The sequence below is a fragment of the Daphnia pulex genome, chromosome 10 (genome assembly GCF_021134715.1).
Source record: "Daphnia pulex isolate KAP4 chromosome 10, ASM2113471v1".
In the NCBI taxonomy this organism is placed as follows: domain Eukaryota; kingdom Metazoa; phylum Arthropoda; class Branchiopoda; order Diplostraca; family Daphniidae; genus Daphnia; species Daphnia pulex.
The window spans coordinates 12,967,937-12,988,339 of NC_060026.1; the positions used below are offsets into that span (position 1 = coordinate 12,967,937).

General features: G+C 38.7%; 4 protein-coding genes across 4 annotated transcripts; all 4 read right to left on the reverse strand.

The window, feature by feature from the left end:
- Positions 1-2,161: 2,161 nt before the first annotated feature.
- LOC124206052 (venom peptide isomerase heavy chain-like) lies at positions 2,162-4,612 on the reverse strand. Its single transcript, XM_046603668.1, has 9 exons — positions 4,523-4,612; positions 4,292-4,433; positions 3,883-4,196; positions 3,713-3,807; positions 3,475-3,619; positions 3,171-3,318; positions 2,831-2,982; positions 2,597-2,678; positions 2,162-2,462 (listed from the first exon to the last, which is right to left on the reverse strand). The coding sequence occupies exons 2-9, from the start codon at positions 4,419-4,421 to the stop codon at positions 2,377-2,379; spliced, it is 1,152 nt and encodes a 383-aa protein (XP_046459624.1). The 5' UTR covers positions 4,422-4,433; positions 4,523-4,612; the 3' UTR covers positions 2,162-2,376.
- Positions 4,613-7,260: 2,648 nt separating this feature from the next.
- LOC124206051 (chymotrypsinogen B-like) lies at positions 7,261-9,800 on the reverse strand. Its single transcript, XM_046603667.1, has 9 exons — positions 9,695-9,800; positions 9,408-9,556; positions 9,003-9,328; positions 8,830-8,921; positions 8,601-8,745; positions 8,312-8,459; positions 8,046-8,203; positions 7,818-7,902; positions 7,261-7,697 (listed from the first exon to the last, which is right to left on the reverse strand). The coding sequence occupies exons 2-9, from the start codon at positions 9,532-9,534 to the stop codon at positions 7,612-7,614; spliced, it is 1,167 nt and encodes a 388-aa protein (XP_046459623.1). The 5' UTR covers positions 9,535-9,556; positions 9,695-9,800; the 3' UTR covers positions 7,261-7,611.
- Positions 9,801-10,707: 907 nt separating this feature from the next.
- LOC124206050 (serine protease 41-like) lies at positions 10,708-13,342 on the reverse strand. The gene is made up of 9 exons (XM_046603666.1): positions 13,224-13,342; positions 13,001-13,147; positions 12,400-12,734; positions 12,240-12,334; positions 11,984-12,128; positions 11,688-11,835; positions 11,425-11,564; positions 11,217-11,304; positions 10,708-11,100 (listed from the first exon to the last, which is right to left on the reverse strand). The coding sequence occupies exons 2-9, from the start codon at positions 13,128-13,130 to the stop codon at positions 11,015-11,017; spliced, it is 1,167 nt and encodes a 388-aa protein (XP_046459622.1). The 5' UTR covers positions 13,131-13,147; positions 13,224-13,342; the 3' UTR covers positions 10,708-11,014.
- Positions 13,343-16,711: 3,369 nt separating this feature from the next.
- On the reverse strand, positions 16,712-19,376 carry LOC124206056 (trypsin-like). The gene is made up of 9 exons (XM_046603672.1): positions 19,241-19,376; positions 19,011-19,155; positions 18,609-18,928; positions 18,421-18,515; positions 18,203-18,332; positions 17,870-18,020; positions 17,639-17,787; positions 17,423-17,504; positions 16,712-17,276 (listed from the first exon to the last, which is right to left on the reverse strand). Exons 2-9 carry the CDS (start codon positions 19,141-19,143, stop codon positions 17,194-17,196), a joined length of 1,143 nt encoding a protein of 380 aa, XP_046459628.1. The 5' UTR covers positions 19,144-19,155; positions 19,241-19,376; the 3' UTR covers positions 16,712-17,193.
- Positions 19,377-20,403: the final 1,027 nt, after the last annotated feature.

Below are 20,403 nucleotides of genomic sequence, written 5' to 3' on the forward strand. Positions count from 1 at the left end.
CATCTCAAGAGCACATGATGCTGGGAACTGAGCAACAAATACGGTAGCTTCTTTGTGCGTCAGTTTGGGTATGGCTGGACAATATACGAGACCGAGTACAGACTGGATGACTGCGTACATCATCGGGATCGGTGCAGGAATGCCATAACTTCGATTTGCCAAGGTGCTAGCGCTAGCGGTGTCGCATCGTCAACTGCACATTTCTTTGCAAAACAATAAGCGTTATTAAAAGGAAAAGCTGACAATTTGAAAGAAACATTTGATGCGATTTTTAAATCATAAAATAAATGGTCGTAGTTCGATGACGACGGTATCGTTCGTTCAATAAATGTGGTCGCTGAGAGATGGAGAACAGGAGAAGATGAACGGCAGCAAAAGAGAAAAGGGTCAAATGCTGTGGAGTTGGGCCATTCTTATCTTCGCACAACCTTTGCAGTCGTCTGAATATTTGTCTACGCGTCGCGCTCTTTCATCTTCACATGCGGAAGGATTCCGCCTCTTTTTCCCACACAAAGCGAGGGTTGGGGCATGGAGAATAGGAAAAAAAGAAACAAATCAAAATGCCTATCATTTTCAGCACGGCAGGATGTTTAGGAAAATCACCTTGAAACCAAAAGGGCATCAAACTAAACTTCTTTGTCTTTGATAACTGTATACCTATCCTTAAAGACTAAACTAGAAGTAAATTAAATCCGATTAAATCAATTAAATACAAATAAAGCGACTTTATCACACAACGAACAACTAGTCAGATCAACAAGACTATAACAATTCTACCCCCTTCCCCTATTTGAAAGTCGCAACTTGCCAACCAATTGGTGACTAATGGAGGCGGCCAACAAACGGGCGAAACGTCCCTCGACCGTGCAGCGGCCTTCTTATTCAAGGCGATATTTTTTGGATTTAATGTTTGCATCATTTATATTCACCTGTCCACAGCAACTAATTTAAAAAATCATCCAAAAGCGAAATTTTCCCTGAACTGTTCACATTTGCATGCCGTTGATTAGGAATCAAGAAATCGGGCGCAAGTATAATTGTTTTCATTCAAGCGCAAAATGTTCAACTGAAACATGAGGCAATAGTATCAAATTAAGAAGCTAAGACAAAAAACAAAGAAATTTGTAAACATATGTGCTCCTTGAACACCATTAAAAAGGTGAAGTGAAGGACAAATAGTCCTGAATCAGATCAGAGAAGCGCCTCATTTTCATCAAGAACATCATCTAGCGATACTTATAGCTATTCTATATAATTATTGTTGGAATATTGTAACGGAACCCACACTCGTCTGTACGATAATTCAGCTTCGTTTGCGCTTTTTGAAACCTTAGTGACAGCTGACTACATCTACAGGTACGCACGTTAATTACTCGGCGATGACGGCCACCGCCACCTGTCTCGACCTGTCTGGAATTTTTATGAATTATAACCTACCGATCTCGGCTTAATGAAGTGGGGGCAGTCGCATCACTACTCATCCCATCTGCGAGTGTTCCAGGAACCATCAAAGACGCAGGGGAATCAATATAGACTGAACCGGGGCCGTCCTGATGGAGACGGCCGTGGATGAGTATTTCTGCTGGAACATTTCAGTTGCGATACATTTTCGTATTTTTATGTTTGACACGTTTATTATTCCAAGCTAGATATGAGGGTCCTTGAACACAGCGTAATCCGATAATGCCACTAATTTATAATAACATAACTCTTAACTGGAATTTAAATTTAATAAGGAAACAGCATCTGATGACATGAGAGCAGAATTTTTAGTTTAAGCAAAACCCTTATTTTATCATCGTATGAAAGAGATGTCGAAGCAAAATACAAAAACAAAAACAGCAGCTATTTTAAGTGTAGCTCGGTAGAGAATAATAAGCAAGGTTGTAGTTTTACTACGAAGAAAGTCCTACATGATTTGCGGAAGGATTCCGCCTTTTTTTTTCAGGCAAAGCGGAAAGGGGTGGAAAGAATGTATAGGTTAAAAAAATGCCATTTTCTTGAAACCAACAAACACACAGCAAACATAAGCTTAAATATTGTCTTTGAAACTATACTCTTGTCTATACTGCTCATTGAATCAAGATAAGAGTTGTAATTGAACACTCGTTGTCCAAAGCACAATCATATAGTAGACCTACATATTCAAAACCTAATAAAATCATTTCTATGAATTTATTATTTCGTGCTAGAACCACTCAATACACTAAGAAGCACCCGACTGATGGAGAAGACAGTAATATCCAGTTTGAAAGAAGATAAGTGGTGATAAGTAGCATGTAATGGAATAAAAAACAGAATATCATAAAAGGCAGGCAGCACGAAAGTCGAGTAATATCGTCTGCCAAATCGGACCTGGGAGCGGTAACACGGCGATTAGCTCCTCATGTAGGTGTCAATCCATTTCCTGAAAAACGCCACATTCGCGTAGACGCTGGGTATAGTCGAGCTCCCAACGCATCCTTCATATTATAGAAATGCGTAGAAATGAGATAAAACACGAAATAATCATGCTTAACAAGAAGAAATACATATATGACTTATATACTGTACAAACTATTAGGTTGCGAATCAATTTATCAAGTGGTATACATACCGCCATAGCTGGTGACGCCGACCTGGGTCCATGCAATGGAATCAGCGTCCGTTTGGACGACCATTGGACCACCACTGTCACCCTACAAAACAATAGAGACATAATATAAAGGTAATACCGAGATAACATATGTTCAATAGTTGATTGCAATTGGTACGTTGAACTGTACATTTATGGAAATGACTTTATAAAGTCATGCACGTATATACGTATGAAGTATAGCCTACTACTTACGGGGCATGTATCTTTTCCGTCAGCACCTGCGCAGATGTGTTGGTTAAAGATAAAAAAAGGAGAGTTAGGAATAAATGCCCAAATTTTGTTGCATTTTTCTTTGCTAGTGATCTGGACGGTAGCTTGCTTAAGTTCATTCCATTGAGATCCACCTAGAAATGAAAAGATTGGATTGGATTCGCTGCAGTTTTGAACCGATTTAAAGTGTGTGCGCTTTAGAAGAATTATATTAAGCAGATTAGCATAGTGGATAACAATAATATAGTTTCTTATTCCAGTTAGAATTTCTGCTTCGTTTGCATCTTTCATTTGACATGTGTGTCATCTGTTTCATATTTACTTGAAGACACTTTTCCCCATCCCATGATGACTGCATTTTTATCGACAAATTGATCGGCGGCGTTATTGAATTCTGGCAAGCAAACGGGTGAAATGGCCTTTGAGTAATTGATGGGCGGGTCTATCGTCAAGACGGCAACGTCGTTTTGCTACACCGAACAGAAATGAAATAAAAAATTATACAACTCAAATAAGATTCAATGGTTTGAAAATTGTTCGTTTCAGCCAAGATGAATCTAATCTAATCTAATCTAATAATAAATAACACATTCAAATAATGAGATGCGTATTAGTCTAATACTCACTTTTGTCTTCCTATTAAAATCTTTGTGGTAGACAACGCGACTAACTCTCCTCGTTTGCTGGGCATCATTTACAAAACCGTTGCCGCCTCCCTGGGTGTGCATGCCAAGACTCACAGTCATTGCAGAAATTTTGGACGCCGATAATCTAAAATCATTGCAATCAGCAATGAAAAATTAAAATCATTATTGAACCAAATAGATTTGACCTGTCTCAAAATCTCAAAATGAATTGTCTTACTGGTCCACGCAATGGGCCGCTGTCAGGATTCTCGTCGTGGAAATGATGGATCCTCCGCAAACCACAGTATTCGAGTCGTCACTCCTCAGACCCACCTGGAATATATAAATTCACCAACAAACAATTCATTATTCGTCGCTCCGTTCTGCATGAAATTTTTGTAAACTTACGACAAACGGCCAAGAATTCGGTTTGGCACTGGATCCACCGGCTATGCCGACCGTTGGGTTTTTACGTTGAGGTGGTGCATCAGGTCCGACACCACAGGCAATATTCTGCTGCCGAGATTGAGGGGTATTGGTCGTCACGTCATCGACATTCGAGACGCTGCTGGCCGGCTGGTAGAGAGGGTAAGGCCAGAATGGAAAATTTGGCTGCTCTTGGTAAGAGAGGCCCGTGTACGGATTGACTGCATACATCATCGGAATCGGCGCAGGATTTGCGAAATTGCGAATTGCAAAGTTGCTGGGTCCCACACCGTCAACTGCACATAATTTGCATAACAGGTTCGTTAAGCAACAAATTGAAAAATTTATCGAAGAAATAATTGTATACGAATTTTAAATTAAACGGTTGAACCTTCAATGACGACGGCATCGTTCGTTTGATAAATGCGGCCGCTGACTGGGCAGATGAAGAACAGTAGAAGATGAATGGCCGCTAAGGAGAAAATTGCTAAATGCGGATGTCGTGACATTCTCATCTTCATAGAGCAATTTATCTGCACAATCGGTTAATAAATGATTAAACAGATCAATTGCGTAATGCATAATGCTTGAATTCGAATTAGCTAGGGCATGGATATATTACCTTCGTGATCCTGAACGAAGTGCAAATTATACCTGGGAGGAGCCTATAGTTTTTCTCGTCCCTCAGCTCTCAAGTCTTCTCGAGATCTGTAAGTTATCTCCTCTTGTCTCACTCCTTTTATTGCGAGATTGCGGACGTTGGGAAAACGCCCTTATACACGTAACTAGCAACTAAAAGAAAATCCAATAATTGACAACAAAAAATAGCATACGTGGTTCATGAAATGGCCATGAAAACCAAATCGTAACTGGTTTGAATTCATTGAACCATATTATAGGTTTTAGTAATTGCTGTTTGTGATTCTTCTTCTCGATCGATTCTTCCTGGCACCTCCTATATGGTTTGAGAACTACCCACCTCACTATGAAAACTTAAGAGAGCGAATTCAACTGACCTTCAAAGAATCAAGTTTTGATATAACAAGTATCTCGAGGCACCACATGCTGACGACAATTCATAATTCAAAAATAAACGCCGATGTATCAGAAAATTCCTACCTTATTTTGCATATTCAAATGTTGCGATAAAATTGACTTTACACAAATCAACATTATTACAGAGATCCTTCCTTTCTCGCTTCGAAATTGAATTTTTTGCATGCATTATCAGTAATTCTGGATAATTGTTAAGAGCTCCTCCGACCATCCAACCGTCCAAGTTTAATAGAATAAAAATGCGCTCACGGATATTTTTTTTGTTTTTAAATAATTGAAACACTTTTGAAATACTGGCCTTATAGAATCTTCTGTCTTCTCATGTTTGATGCCCTTTGATTTACACTTTGTTTTGTACATTTAAGAAGCTAAAACTTTCAGTAGACATTTGAAATTTGCCCCACCCTATTCGATGGCTAGTTGCCAACGAATTGATTGATTGCACTGGAAGGGGGCAACGGACAGAGATCAGGTACAATGGCTTTCTTCAAGGCGATACCCATTTCTTTTTGTTTCATCGTGTAATGAAGAAGCAAAGATTCTTTTTTTGCCTGCTCGAAATGGAAGAGGAAAGGAAAGATGGCGAGACATCGAGAAAGACATCAGGAACTGTCTGGTAATGTATAACGAAGTGCGACGAAGTGTACATGTCGAGATAGATCTGGACATTAGATACCTTCCAAAAACCCACATAAACTCAAATAAGGGCCGCCGTGATACCGCCACATTTTAATTCAAGTTTTAATTTGTTGTCTGTATATAATTCTTTTTTCCTTCTTGATTCTATTCTTTATATAGTCCGTGACCTTAATAGTACATTAGTACAAAGCCAACTCGAATCCGGCTAACTAAGCGACAAGTGAGCACACAATTTTCTGGTGATGGAAATGGAAAGAAAAAAATGAAAACTATCGAGGCAGGTTCTAGGAGGTAAGCCATATATATGAGCAGACGGTGCGCCTTTTCAAAAATCCGCACCAACCCAATAAGGGACGTTGATATGATTTGAGAAGAACCAGTTCATTCTATTTCAGTACTGCTAAAGCGCAAAGGTCTGGTTTTTACCTGTACGTCGTACGTGATTCCTTTTAGAGATGTAAAACCAAGTAGAAACATTTCCTCATCAAGAAAGTTATGTGGCTAGCGGCGGCTAGCACTATGTGTTTCTTGTATTTTCCAAAAACTATTAGCGAAGAATGTGCCTTGACGGCACTAATAATAAAGATAGTGCAAATAATTAAAATGAAAGTTCTCACTCAAACACAAACAGAAAAACAACAACGATGTGATAATATCACTCTGACAAATAGTGCATTAAACTTTAGGACAAGTTTGAATTCTGATTAATCGTTTTGAGTTCGAATCTTATAGTAGCATCGAGAAAAAATACGTAGTTACGGAAGGATTCCGCCTCTTTTTCTTAGACAAACAAAGTGAGCGAAAGCGAAGGGGGGAATGGGTTAGGAAAAAAGAACCAAATCAAAATGTCGATCATTTTCACCGCAGGATATGTTTAGTAAATCAAATTGAAACCAAAATCACATCAAACAAAGCTTTTCGGTCCTTATAATTTTGTGTGGTTTGGTTATTTCATGCTTGAACCCACTCAAAACACACTATAATTATATGCAATCAACCTTTTTTTTTTTTAATTGACCATTTCCCATCATCTAGTCATACGTTTATGATTTTGGGCCTAATACTTGTCGTCCGACATCATTGAATTTTGAATTTGCATGTCGTTTATTCAGAATTGAACGGCTGAAAAGGAGAAAATTGCTAAACGCGGGAGTCGTGAGTCGTGACATTTTCATTTCAATTTCCAAATCAAAAATAGGAAATCAATTTTCCTATTCAAATTGTTTTCTCGTGGTCGCGCTCTTTTTATTGTGCCATTACATCGGTCGAGAAAATTTGTAGGGAAATTGATATACGGCTAAATAAAACTATAAAAGAAAAGAAATGTTTTATCTTTTTTGTCGCGGCATTCTTGATTCCAGACAAAGAGGGGGAATGGGATAGGAAAATAAACAAACCAAAATCAAAGCAAAAGATCATTTTCACCGAAGGACGTTTGGGAAAATCACCTTGAAATCAAAAGCAAACATCAAACCAAATTTTTTTTTGGGTCTTTGTAACTATACCTCTACTCTAAATATGACATTCAAAAGAGGTATCTGCGCTGAAGTATTATGCATGAATTATTCAAATATGAGGATGTCGTAGCATTGACTATATTCAATCAACGATGTTTTCAAAAATTCCCCTTCGGCTTGTCGTCACACATAATTAAATATTGAAATATTGAATTTGCAAGTCGTTTATTAAGAATCAAAAATTCAACGCTAGTCATTTTTTCATGCAAGCGCGAAAAGTTCAACCGAAAAACAAGGTATAATATTATTTTAAAAAATTTTAAGGGAAAATATTAGAAATGGATGAAAGATAATAGCATGTAGAATATGAAAGAAGAAAAAAACAGAAACTAATACAGAACCGGTTTGCACGAGAGTGAAATGACTCACGTAAATTTCTTGCGTCAATTAACTGGGAATCCTTAGCGTGGGCTTTTAGAAACCGCACAGCTATGTTGTGTGCTCTCTTGTGTGCTGTATTTTGGATTTGGAGTGGTTGCAGGGTCTTATAAGATGGTGATTAGTTCTTCATGTAGGTGTCAATCCATTTCCTGAAAAATGCCACACTTGCGTAGACGCTGGGTTTAGCCGACAACGCAGGACAGCCTTTAATATAGGAAACAGATAAAACATAAATAATGATGTTGATTAATAACGGGGAGGGGGGGGGGTACATTTGGCTTAAAAACTATGCTGGCACATTAAATTAGAAAAAAGTATACATACTATTTCCATAGCTGACGATGCCGATTTGGGTCCATGCAGTAGAACCAGCTTTAGTTTGGACGAGCAATGGTCCACCGCTGTCACCCTACAGAACATACGAAGAATTGACGAAGAATTCCATATGTTATATAGAAGAGATAAAATATAGTCCATAAAAATCGCCTTGGAGCGTTCGAACATTAAAGTGTAATGTACATTTTTAGAATGTCACAGAAGTGGGCTACTCACTTGGCACATGTCTTTTCCATCAGCACCTGCGCAAATGTGCTGGTTGAAGGCGGGATTCAGAGTGGAACCCCAAAACTCGTTGCATTTGGCTTTGCCAATGATCTTGACGGTAGCTTGCTGAAGTGCATTTGATAGAACTCCGACTACGTCTGGGGTGTCTTTGCAGTTATGAACCGATTTCAAATATTTGGCGACGTATAGAAACTCCTTTCACAATTAGAATCGCCGCGTTTCATTTCTATGTGAAAATCTGTTTTTATATTTACCAGGTTTGAATTTTCCCCACCCAATAATGGCTGCATCTTTGCCGGCGAATTGATCGGCGGCGTTATTGAATGGCGGCAAGCAAACGGGTGAAATGACCTTTGAGTAACTGATGGGTGGGTCTACCGTCAAGACAGCAACGTCATTTACCTATATACCACCGTGCAAATAACGCAACACAGAGATTCAGTTGTTTAAGGGTTGCTATGTTTTAGCCAAGATTAACTCCTTGATTAACTCGAAGTGGCATATTTAAATAATTATGTACGCGTATTATATTCTAATGCTCACCAACGTCTTATCATTGTAATTGGTGTTGTACACAACGCGAGTGACCCTCCTCGTTTGCTGGGCATCATTTGGCAAATCATTGCCGTTTCCTTGCGTGTGCATGCCAAGGCTCACAGTCATTGTCAAAATTTGGAACACTGATAATCTAAAATAATCAAAATCAACAGTGAATTAAAATCATTCAACCATAATAAATTTGACCTGTCTCAAAATTGAATTATTGCCTTACTGGTTCACGCAATGGGCCGCTGTCAGGATTCTCGTCTGGGAAATGATGGATCCTCCGCAAACCACATTCCCTCCAGCAATTCTCAGTCCAACCTGGAAATGAATTCATTCAACAATATAAACAATTCGTCAATCGTCGCTCCGTCGTAATACGTTCAATTATGACAAACTTACGATAAACGGCCAAGAGTTTGGCGTGGCATCAGATCCACCGACTATGCCAACCGTTGGGTTTTTACGTTTCGGCGGTAAATCAGGTCCAACACCACAGGCAATAGTCTGCTGCCTAATAGAATCAGCGGAAGTTGCTGTAGCATTTTCGACGTGATCTGAGATGCTGCTGGCCGGCTGGTAGAGAGGATAATAAGGCCAGAACGGAAAATTTGGGTACGGCTGGGACAATAGACCAGTGTACGGATTAACTGATGCATACGCCATCGGGATCAGTGGAGGATTTCCAGAATTTCGATTCGCCAAGGTGCTGGGTCTCACATCGTCAACTGCATGGAATTGGTAGATGGACAGAAGATGCTATATAAGAATTACTCAATATTCATAAATAAACGGTTGGGATGAAACCTTCGATGACGATGGCATCACTCGTTCGATAAATGCGGCCGCTGACTGATGGGCAAATGGAGAACAGGAGAAGATGAACGGCAGCAAAGGAGAAAAGGGACAAATGTTGGAGTCGGGCCATTGTCATTTATATACGATACAGTCTGAATCTTTTGTCAATTATAACAGAAATAAGTCAGCATCAAAAGCTCGATTAATAATAAAATAAATGCTGTAAATTGACTTCGACGCTTAGCAAATTCCAGAATTTGAATGTAATATACTGATGGTTAATATTTAGTACTTACCGTGATGATCCTGAAGCTTAGTTTAAATTAAACCTTGACGTTTATATAAATAGCCAATAGACTTGTCCCTCAGCTCCCAAGTGCTCTTGAGATGCGTCTGAGTTTCCTTCTGTTGTCTCACTCTATTTATTGCGAACGTCGGGAAAACGCCCTTAAAATTAGCATCTAAAAGAAATGTTTCTAAAAGAGATTTAAAAAAAACCGCATGTGCTTCATGGCTTCATGGCCACCATATTGGTAATTGATGTTAAAACCATATTATAAGTTTTAACATGTGATTCCTTCGCTATACTAGTTCGGGACCTCGAACTGCTAAACCGGTTCGCAAAGCCAGCACAATTGCATTATATTGGCGTGGCTCGACCGCGCTTGCCAAATGAGGCTACAATATAATGACTTATTGTTATATTCAAATGGCAGGTTCAGTGAACAGCTGGACATGGAAAAAAACAAATATCAAAAAATCTGTTTTGAATTATTTATTACGATTTTAATACGTTTGATGGTTTGAGCGGGTTTGAGGTAAGGTGAAAAACACGCTTGTACGCAACTCAAGGAACATTGGCGAGCGAGAATTCAATTGACCTTCAAAAATCAAGTTTCGATATTATAACTAGTCTGATGTGTATTTTACAAAGTTGATGGCAACGATTCCCTGTTTCATTTTCCCTTTCGAATAATGCTTAGTTTATTATGCATGCATAAATTATTGCTTCCGTCAAACAGAATAAAGATAATAAAATACTCGTACTCGCCGTATATATTACGTCGCTTCATCAGAAATATATCGGTACGTTTTTTCCTGAATAATAATATAATAATAACCAATAATAACCTCTACTTGTTCAGCCGGAGAGTATTTGAATAAATTGATTGAAACGCAAGAAACGAGTTCTTTATTCAAAACGTCTGGAATTGAGTATAAATATAACCTGAACCCCGAAATCGCAACAAACAAGCTTTATTGCCCTTGTAACTATACACCGCTATTTGAATAAAACGAAGAGTAAATCTCTCTTTGCCCATGATGTATATATTTAATCAAAACCCGCAATCATTTCTGTTTAATTATTTTGCGGTAATTGTACCATTCAACACACCATATAAGAAACATGCTGCAACTGATCGAGAAGTATCTATTTTTAAATATCTAATTTGAAAGAAGATTGGATTAGAAATACATCTGATAACTAGCATAATGGAATCTAAAACAAAAACACAAAACCAGGATATCGTATAAATGGTGTCAGCACGGAATAAGTGAGTGTCGTCGTCATATTGGACTCAAAAAATTGGAGTGGTTCATACTGCACGCGTTGTCTAGCTATTTATGTAGGTGTCAATCCAATCTCTGAAAAATGCCACACTAGCGAAGACGCTGGGTTGATTCGCCAACGCTGGACAGTCTTCATTGAAAACAAAAGAAACAGAAATCATGTTATTTAAATGAGAGGGGGAAATGTGATGTGGCTTAGGAAACTACGTTGATGGCCCATCTAATAATTGGCAAGTGGTTACATACTGTTTCCAAAGCTGGTGATGCCGACTTGGGTCCATGCAGTAGTAGAACCACCTTCACCTTGGACGAGCAATGGGCCACCGCTGTCACCCTTCAAAAATAATACCAAAGTACAGGGATAAATATATAAGCGTACATCAAGTGGTCCATTACAATCAGCATCACTGCGTTTAATTGTACATATTTACAAAAATGATTTCACTCTACTTACTTGGCACACGTCCTTATCATCAGCTCCTGCGCAGATGTGTTGGTTTAAGATTGGCACGACTGAATCCCATACTCTTTTACACCTTGCTTTATTAGTAGTCTTGACGGTAGCTTGCTGAAGGGCATTGGGTTGAGATCCATCTAGAGTGGTTTTGCGGTTAAAAACCCAGCATTAAAAATTTTTGGCGACGTAGAAACTATAGCTCCTCTTTCACAGTTAGAATAATCGCTTCATTCCTATGTGAAAATCTGTTTTATATTTACCAGCATTCAATAATCCCCACCCAATAATGGCTGCATTCCGATTGAAATATTGATTGGTGGTGGTATTGACTGGCGGCAAGCAAACGGGTGAAATGGCCTTTGAGTAATTGATGGGTGGGTCTATCGTCAAGATGGCAACGTCGTTTACCTATTACACCGTCAAAAATAGAATATAAAAAATGCGCAACACCAAAAGGATTCAATTCATTTTTGAGCTTTGTCCGTTGCAACCATCAAGATTTGTTAACTCTAATAATCCAAAGAAAATAAGTCTGAAACAGACTCGCGATACTCACCATTGTTTCTATATTAAAATCAATGTGGTATACAGCTCGAGTGACCCTTCTGGTTTGCTTGGCATCATTTCTCAAAGTATTGCCGTTTCCCTGGGTGTGCATGCCAAGGCTCACAGTCATTGTCGAAATATCGGACACCGATAATCTAAAATAACAAATATCAGAAGTGAATTAAGATCATTCAAAACGTCGAGTGTATATTAGTAATAATGTAATAAGTCAAGGCTATATCAGTCCCGTATCAAAAGAATTTTACTTTTCCACGCAATGGGCCGCTGTCAGGATTTTCGTCGTGGAAATGATTGATCCTCCGCAAAACACAGTACTCATTCCGGCTATCCTCAGACCCACCTGGGATATGAATTCAAACAGACAATTTATATCGGTTGTTTTACGTAAAATTTGTATAAACTTACGATAAAAGGCCAGGAATTCTTTTCGGCTTCGGATCCACCGACAATGCCGACTGTTGGGGCAGTTTGTCGAGGCAGTGAAGCAGGACCGACACCACAGGCAATAGTCTGCTGCCTGGATTCAGGGGAAGTTGCTGCAAAATCTTTGACATCAGCAGAGACACTGCTGATGGTCGGCTTATTGAGGAGTGGATACGGCCAGAACGGAAAGTTTGGGTATGACAGGTAATGGAGACCGGTGTACGGATTGACCGGAATCGGTCCAGAATATCCGAAATTGCTACTTGCAAAACGAATCGACGGTTGTTCTGCCAAGTTGATGGCCACCGTGTTAGTAACTGCGCATAAGAGTCATGAAATGAGTGCTGTTAATTGATCTTTTGAATTCAGTTGGAGATCGGAGATATTAAAAACCAACGAAATATTTCCTTAGTGAACAACATGGTCAACTGTTGCAACTAAATTATCAGGCAATATAAGGAAACGGAGAGTTTCAACTGCTGTTGGATTCAACAGCAGTATCAATATAATATAAGTATGAAATGAGAAACTTTTTGACGAAAAACGGATACGAAAATTAAATTAGAAAATGAATTGGTCGAACCATCAATGACGATGGCATCCTTCGTTCGATAAATGCGGCCGCTGACTGGGCAGATGGAGAACAGGAGAAGGTGAACGGCAGCAAAAGAGAAAAGGGTCAAATGTTGGAGTCGGGACATTCTCATCACCATATAATAGCAACCTAAATCTTTTATTAATGATCATAATAAGTCATCATGTAAATAAAATGTTCCAACGCTCCTTGAATTAAAAAAAATGGTTACCTTGATGATCCTGAGGAGTAGTCTGCTTGTCGCCCAGCTCCCACAGCAAGTGCTTTTGAGATGCGTCTGAGTTTTCCTCTCGTTTGTCGCACTCTTTTTATTGCGAACGTCGGGAAAACGCCCTTAAGTATATAACAACTAAAAAAAAAAAGTAATAAAACAAAATTGATAAAATCAGCAAGTTATATTTTAACAATGTTGAGTTCGGGAGCTCGTATATATAAAGTCAAATCGAAACCGGTCCAGCACGAAGCGAAAATTGTGCATTTAAAATTGGCGTGGTTCTCAGTCACACGTACTGCATTACAATGTTGTTGACTTGTTTCATTGAAATTGAACAGGTTCAGCGAAGAGCGAACAGCGCTGCTCGAAAGCAATGGAAAAAAAAAAATATTTAAAATAAATGTTTTTGAATTTACTTGCAGATGAATTGTTTTGAATATACGCGTTTGGGGAACAGGTCAGGTATGATTGCAGGTAGGCCTATAGTCAATTGCAATTGTATATTAATTTGCAGGTTTTCGCTTCTATATATCCATAGCGGAATAGACATCAGGAAATTTAATAACGAGCGAGAAACGTGAACTCAATTGGCCTTCGAAAATCAAGTTTCGATAAGAACAAGTCAGTGTACTTTACGTAGTTGATGGCAACAAGATCTTCTGTCTTCTTATCTTTGTCCTTCAGTTTATGCACTTCGTTTGTTCATTTGAGAATGCAGCTAAACGTGGTAAACAATCATTCAACATGCAAAATCTTCCCCACCCTATTTGATAGCTTTACCTTGGCGACGAATCAATTGGTCGCACCGGTATATAAGAGGAAAGCAAACGTATTTGATAGCGATCAGGTACAATGGCCTTTCAAGGCGAAACTTTTTTCTTTTTGTTTGACCATTAGATGCTTTATTTTCCCTTTCGAATGCTTATAATTTTTTCAAGTATCATAAATTATCCATATAATAATGAAGTTATATTCTTTCCATCCAGGTGGGAGAATAAAGATAAACTCGCTGCATATTTCGTCGCTTTATCAGAAGTAAATATACTTTCCTGAATAGTACCTTTACTTATTCAGCCGCAGGGTATTTGAATAAATTGATTTAAAAAATTAAGACGAATTCTACCAAAATATCTGGAAAAATCTGGAATTGTGAACATTTTCGGTTATCACTTTTGGCGGTTATATAATATTTTCATTAACACAGTTTGCTCATGAGGTGGAGAATATTATATTAGCTTCATCCTTGCACCACCCTAATATATTTGGTTGTCTCATGAAGTTAATAAAGGAGAGTCAAGATTCTTTTCTTTTCTGGTGGAAATGGAAAGATCAGGAAACGTTTGATTACGTAAATTATAATAAGTCTATGCACAAGTACTTGTCAAAACTTCTTGTCAAGTTATGGATGCCAGCCAATACTAGCTTATTGCCTTAGTCCCATCAATTCAACAAGGGCATATGATTTGAGAAGAACTATAGATTCATTTTTTTTCAATACATGCATCAAGGCAAAAGCGCACGGGTCTGATTTATCTCTCTAATAAGTGATTCCCTTAGAAAAGAAACCAACAAGTGAGTCACTTTGCCTTATCAAGAAAATGGTGCAGCCAAATTTGTATGTATATGCGATTCCAGTTTGCTTCTAAATTTTTTGATTGCTAATATGGAAGAACTAACCTTGAAACAAGCTCGGCACTTACAAAGGTAATGCCAACTAACATGCAAAATAAAATAAAATAAAACACGAAAAGTACTACAGCAGTGAATTGTACTTTAGAACAAGTTTCCTGGTATTCTCTATAAAAACCATTTTGAATTGAAATCTTGTTAAAATTTGTAGTAGGTACTTAGCTACTGATGCAAATCGGATGCAAATAGAAATTTTTGCGCGAAAATTCAACCGACCTCTAAAAATTCAAGTCTTTCAAATTTCAAATTTTAACAAGCGATCTCCCACTCAACCGGACCGAAATGGTGGGGGTACTTTTCGGATCGTAATCCGGAAAAGAACTTTACAAATCCGGACTAGGTCTAATCTGTTCAGAATCGCAAGGCGATTCCAACGGAATTAAGTCCGGATTTTTATCTTTTCCCGTTCACGAGATAATCACGGTTGAAAATCGTGAAATATCACGAAAACCCAAAGTCTCCACGTCCGACTACATCGCTTTAAGCCGTATATTCGGCTTGTAAAAAAAAACTAATTGATACAAAATGTAGCCCTTTCATCCCTTTTTCAGAATCCAAAAGGATTTTTTATAATTCTTTGAGATGTTTGAGATATCACGATTTTCGTGATACCCCCATTTCGACACATTTTTCAGGCATTTCATTCGGCGTTGCCGATTGCCGTATATGTGCTTTTCGCCCCCTTTCCTGTCCACTCCTTCGCTTTTCCCCTGTTTCCTATGTATCAAGGCCTTGTATATCGATACAGATGGGACTTGATACATAGGAAACAATGGAAAAAGCGAAGGAGTGGGGGCGAAGTCACATATACGGCAATCGGCAACGCCGAATAAAATGCTTGGAAAATGTGTCGAAATGGGGGTATCACGAAAATCGTGATATCTCAAACATCTCAAAGAATTATAAAAAATCCTTTTGGATTCTGAAAAAGGGATGAAAGGGCTACATTTTGTATCAATTAGTTTTTTTTTACAAGCCGAATATACGGCTAAAAGCGATGTAGTCGGACGTGGAGACTTTGGGTTTTCGTGATATTTCACGATTTTCAACCGTGATTATCTCGTGAACGGGAAAAGATAAAAATCCGGACTTAATTCCGTTGGAATCGCCTTGCGATTCTGAACAGATTAGACCTAGTCCGGATTTGTAAAGTTCTTTTCCGGATTACGATCCGAAAAGTACCCCCACCATTTCGGTCCGGTTGAGTGGGAGATCGCTTGTTAAAAGAGAAAACTCAGAAAAGGTTCTTTCCTTTTCTGGTGGAAATAATGGAAGGACAAAAGAAAATCTAGCGAAACAGCGAATAATGAAGACAAATCACTAAATCAGAAACAGGTTGGCCATCAGTTTTCTGGATGCACCATGCACTAAAAACTTGCCATAGGTGGTCTCCCTCTCAAAAATCCGCATCAACCAAAACGGGCGGACGGGCCGTTATGATTTGAGTCTTTGGTTTCTTGTTTTTGTTTTTAGCCCGAAATTTGCTTGAGTCCTTTCGAGCTCATTTGATGTAGCTTGTAGCTTTATGCAAAACAAAAATTTGAAGCGTCGTCCTGTAGAATCCGTAGTGCGGAAGGATTCCGCCCCTTTTTTCATAGACAAAGACAAACAAAGTGAGCGAAAGAACAATGGGACAGAAAGGAAGAAAGAAAAACAAATGATCATGATCAAATAATGTCACTTTTCCCGCAATAAGGTGTTTAGTAAATCACCTTGAAACAAAAATCACATCAAACAAAGCTTTTTCGGCCTTGTAACTTTGCCTCTATATACTTTAATCGACTTTGATCAAGTAAAAGAAAACCCAAAATCATTTTTGTGTAGTTTGATTATTTCATGCGCTTAAAATAACACTCAAAACACACTATAATTATATTCAATCAACAATTTTTGTAAATTACCATTTCCCTATGATTTGGGCATTGGGCTTTCTGCACGTCGTAGGACATGATTGAATTTTAATTTGCATGTCGTTTATTCAGAATTCGACGCAAATAATTTTTTTTTCATACAATCCCAAAACGTTCCACCAAAAAGTCCAAAAGAGAAGTTAATAATCATAATAAAATTATGTCAAAGAATATAAAATTTGAAATGTACGGTGGATAGAATATAAATAATTAAGAATAAGAAAACCGGCCAGGAAATAAAAGAGCCCGTAAAAATGTGAGTGGACTGGAATTTCTTGCGTTGGAAAAATTGGGAATTATCAGCACGCGGGTTTTAGACAGCACCCATAGAACTGTGTGGTCCGGTCTTATGATTCATCGGATGGTGTTTAGCTATTCATGTAGGTATTAATCCAGTTCCTGAAAAATGCCACACTCGCGTAAACGCCAGCAAAGTTTGGTTTCGCACAGCCTTGTTCATAGTAAATGATTAAAAACAAAGGTATAATTTATGTTTCTTCTAAGAGAAAGTTTAGGCGCTAATCAATATTTTGCACGTGGCGTAGAGGACTTTAAAAAAATTGCAAAGAATGAAACATTCATTTGGTTATAGCTTACCATTTCCAAAGCTGGTGATGCCGACTTGGGTCCATGCAGTAGTAGAACCAGCTTGGACGACAATTGGACCTCCACTGTCACCCTACATAAATGAAAATAATTTACTTTCTTAAAAACTTGTTATCCAATACCTGCAGAGTAGGTATATATAAAATATCACTAGTTCGTAATTTCTATGGTTTTGCAATTTTGAATTATATATAGACGTGAATGTACTTGGCATGTGTCTCTTCCATCAGCACTTGCGCAGAGTTGCTGATTTGTTATTTCCATTTCCACACCACCTACGGCATATTGCGTCTTACAATCTGCATTAGGAATAATTTGGACGGTAGCTTGCTTAAGTACATCGGGTGGAATTGTATCTAGAGTAAAAAGAATGGATGTGGTACCGATACAATTATTAAAGCGATTAAAGCACTAATCAACTGATCGGAATTTCTTTACCATTTTCATTTTCTCTTCCCCATCCCATAATGGCCGCATCTTTGCCGGCGAATTGATCGACGGCGGAACTGGCTCGTGGCAAGCAAACGGGCGAAACGGCAGCCGAGTAAACGATGGGTGGGTCTATCGTCAAGACGGCAACGTCGTTTTGCTTCACCGTCCACAAAAATGAAATGATAACAATGCAAAACAAAGGATTAATTATTTACAAAGTGTTCGAAGGTGATTGAACATGACTATATAAAACGACAATTGCGAGTTAAATATTAATAGTATAAGGTGTTAACTTCTTCCCGTAGTAATATTAGGCTATTGACAGACGGCGATACTCACATTTGTGTTGGCATTGTATGCAATGTGGTAGACAACGCGACTAACCCTCCTCGTGTGATCTGCGTCGTTTCCTGTTTGGTTGTGCATGCCAAGATTCACAGTCATTGTCGAAATGTTGAACGCAGACATTCTAAAAGAATCGCAACCAGAAATGAATGAAAATAAACTCAACCAACCAATAGATTTGACCTGTCTCAAAATGAATTGTCTTAGCCTACTTTTCCACGCAATGGGCCGCTGTAAGGATTCTCGTCGGTGAAATGATGGATCCTCCGCAAAACACAGAACTTCTTCCGGCAATCCTCAGACCCGCCTGGAATATGAGAATTCAACAACAAGCAATCCATAATTCGTCACTGCGTCGTAATAGCCTATGTTACATTTTCATCAACTTATTCGTTATTACGATAAACGGCCAAGAATTCGGGATAGCTTCGGATCCACCGACGATAGCAGCAACTGGTAGAGAACGTTGAGGTGGTGAAGGAGGTCCGACACCGCAGTTAATTTTCTGCTGCTTAGATTCAGAGGAAGTTGCTGCAACATCTTCGACATCAGGGACACTGCTGCTCGCCGGCTGCTGGTAGAGAGGATACGGCCAAAACGGAAAGTTTGAGTATGGCTGGGACAAGAGGATGGTGTACGGATTGACTGCGTACATCATCGGGATCGGCGCAGGATTTGCGAAATTTCGATTCGCGAAGGTGCTGGGTCTCACATCGTCAACTGCATCAAATAATTGGTAATTGACAAAGGATGCTTAACATTGTTACATATCTCTTAAATTCTAGAAAATAAAGGGTCACACCTTCAATGACGACGGCATCGTTCGTTCGATAAATGCGACTGCTGACTGGGCAGATGGAGAACAGGAGAAGATGAACGGAAGCAGCGAAGAAGAAAATTGCTAAATGCGGGAGTCGTGACATTCTCATCTTCATAGAGCAATTTATCTGCACAGTCGGTTAATAAATTATTAAACAAATCAATTGCGTAATGCTTGAATTCGAATTATTAGGGCATTAATGGATATATTACCTTCGTGATCCTGAACGAAGTGCAAATTATACCTCGAAGGAGCCTATAGTTTTTCTCGTCTCTCAGCTCTCAAGTCTTCTCGAGATCTGTAAATTTTCTCCTCTTGTCGCCCTCTTTTTATTGCGGGATTGCGGACGTTGGATGAAATCATTTCACATCTATTAATACGAAAGACAACTCCCAGGTGGGTTAATAAACAGAAGTTGCAGCAAAAAAACATAGTCCGCCCGGCCACTTGTTTATGCACAGGACACACAGGACCATTTGTCTTGTGAAAGCATTGTGTTTTGAAATATTTAACAGGGTTCAGCTTAGAAGAAAATCTTGCCTTTCTTTTGAAATTAAGATTATAACTTTATACACTTTGTGTGGCAAGTGTGTGTCTGGTGTGTCGCAAGTGTCTGTGTGTCACAAAAGTGTCTGCTTGTGTCACAATTGTCTGTCTTGTGTGTCTGCAGTGATTGTGTGATTGTAGGTTGTTTTGTGTTTGAATTTAAAAAACGACGAGAAATTAGTAAATTGCCAGTCAGCAAGTCATTTTTATTAAGCTTAAATCTATTGTAACAGGTGTCTAATTGGTGATAAATTATTGGTGGAAATTATACAAAGAAGTAGCTTGAAAAGTAGCTGGTGGTGACTCAAACTTTTTTTTGCTGACGGTAACTACAACATAAAGGTTTTAAAAGTAAGTCTGTGCTTTTCCATACTGAACAGTATAAGTCATTAATTGTGTCTATGTGAACGCTTTCCTGGCCTCCTAGAATCCTCAATCTTCTCACCTTTGCCCTTCGATTTACACTTTCTTTGTACATTTGAGAAGCTAAAAACTTTCAGCAGACATTTTAAATTTTCCCCACCCTATTCGATGGCTTATTGCCAACGAATTGATCGATTGCACTGTAAGGGGGCAACGGACAGAAATCAGGTACAATGACCTTCTTCAAGACGATAGTTAACTTTAAAATTTTCCGAAAACTACATGGGACTAACAAAGACAACGTCAACAGAGTCGAAAGTTTTCGCGACGAAAAATTCTCGGAAAAATTTTCAGACAGTGAGTGAATTTTTCACACAAGTTTCCAGGTTTCCCTTGACCATTTAGAGTTCAAACCAAAATCATAGAAATTTTCTGTACGTACTAATGAAGCTACTGATGCGAATAA

What these genes read in the sequence shown, in the direction of transcription:
- LOC124206052 (XM_046603668.1), bottom strand. Translation starts at nt 4,421, where the DNA reads ATGAAGATGAGAATGTCACGACATCCGCATTTAGCAATTTTCTCCTTA. An exon ending in CGATGCCGTCGTCATTGAAG is followed by an intron (nt 4,197 to 4,291) that starts GTTCAACCGTTT and finishes AATTATGTGCAG; the next exon opens with TTGACGGTGTGGGACCCAGC. An exon ending in ATTTTAATAGGAAGACAAAA is followed by an intron (nt 3,319 to 3,474) that starts GTGAGTATTAGA and finishes TGTTCGGTGTAG; the next exon opens with CAAAACGACGTTGCCGTCTT.
- LOC124206051 (XM_046603667.1), bottom strand. Translation starts at nt 9,534, where the DNA reads ATGACAATGGCCCGACTCCAACATTTGTCCCTTTTCTCCTTTGCTGCC. An exon ending in TGATGCCATCGTCATCGAAG is followed by an intron (nt 9,329 to 9,407) that starts GTTTCATCCCAA and finishes AATTCCATGCAG; the next exon opens with TTGACGATGTGAGACCCAGC. An exon ending in CATCGTCAGCTATGGAAATA is followed by an intron (nt 7,698 to 7,817) that starts GTATGTATACTT and finishes CCTATATTAAAG; the next exon opens with GCTGTCCTGCGTTGTCGGCT.
- LOC124206050 (XM_046603666.1), bottom strand. Translation starts at nt 13,130, where the DNA reads ATGGTGATGAGAATGTCCCGACTCCAACATTTGACCCTTTTCTCTTTT. An exon ending in AGAATTCCTGGCCTTTTATC is followed by an intron (nt 12,335 to 12,399) that starts GTAAGTTTATAC and finishes TTCATATCCCAG; the next exon opens with GTGGGTCTGAGGATAGCCGG. An exon ending in CATCACCAGCTTTGGAAACA is followed by an intron (nt 11,101 to 11,216) that starts GTATGTAACCAC and finishes TTTTCAATGAAG; the next exon opens with ACTGTCCAGCGTTGGCGAAT.
- LOC124206056 (XM_046603672.1), bottom strand. Translation starts at nt 19,143, where the DNA reads ATGAAGATGAGAATGTCACGACTCCCGCATTTAGCAATTTTCTTCTTC. An exon ending in CGATGCCGTCGTCATTGAAG is followed by an intron (nt 18,929 to 19,010) that starts GTGTGACCCTTT and finishes TATTTGATGCAG; the next exon opens with TTGACGATGTGAGACCCAGC. An exon ending in GCGGCCCATTGCGTGGAAAA is followed by an intron (nt 18,333 to 18,420) that starts GTAGGCTAAGAC and finishes CGATTCTTTTAG; the next exon opens with AATGTCTGCGTTCAACATTT.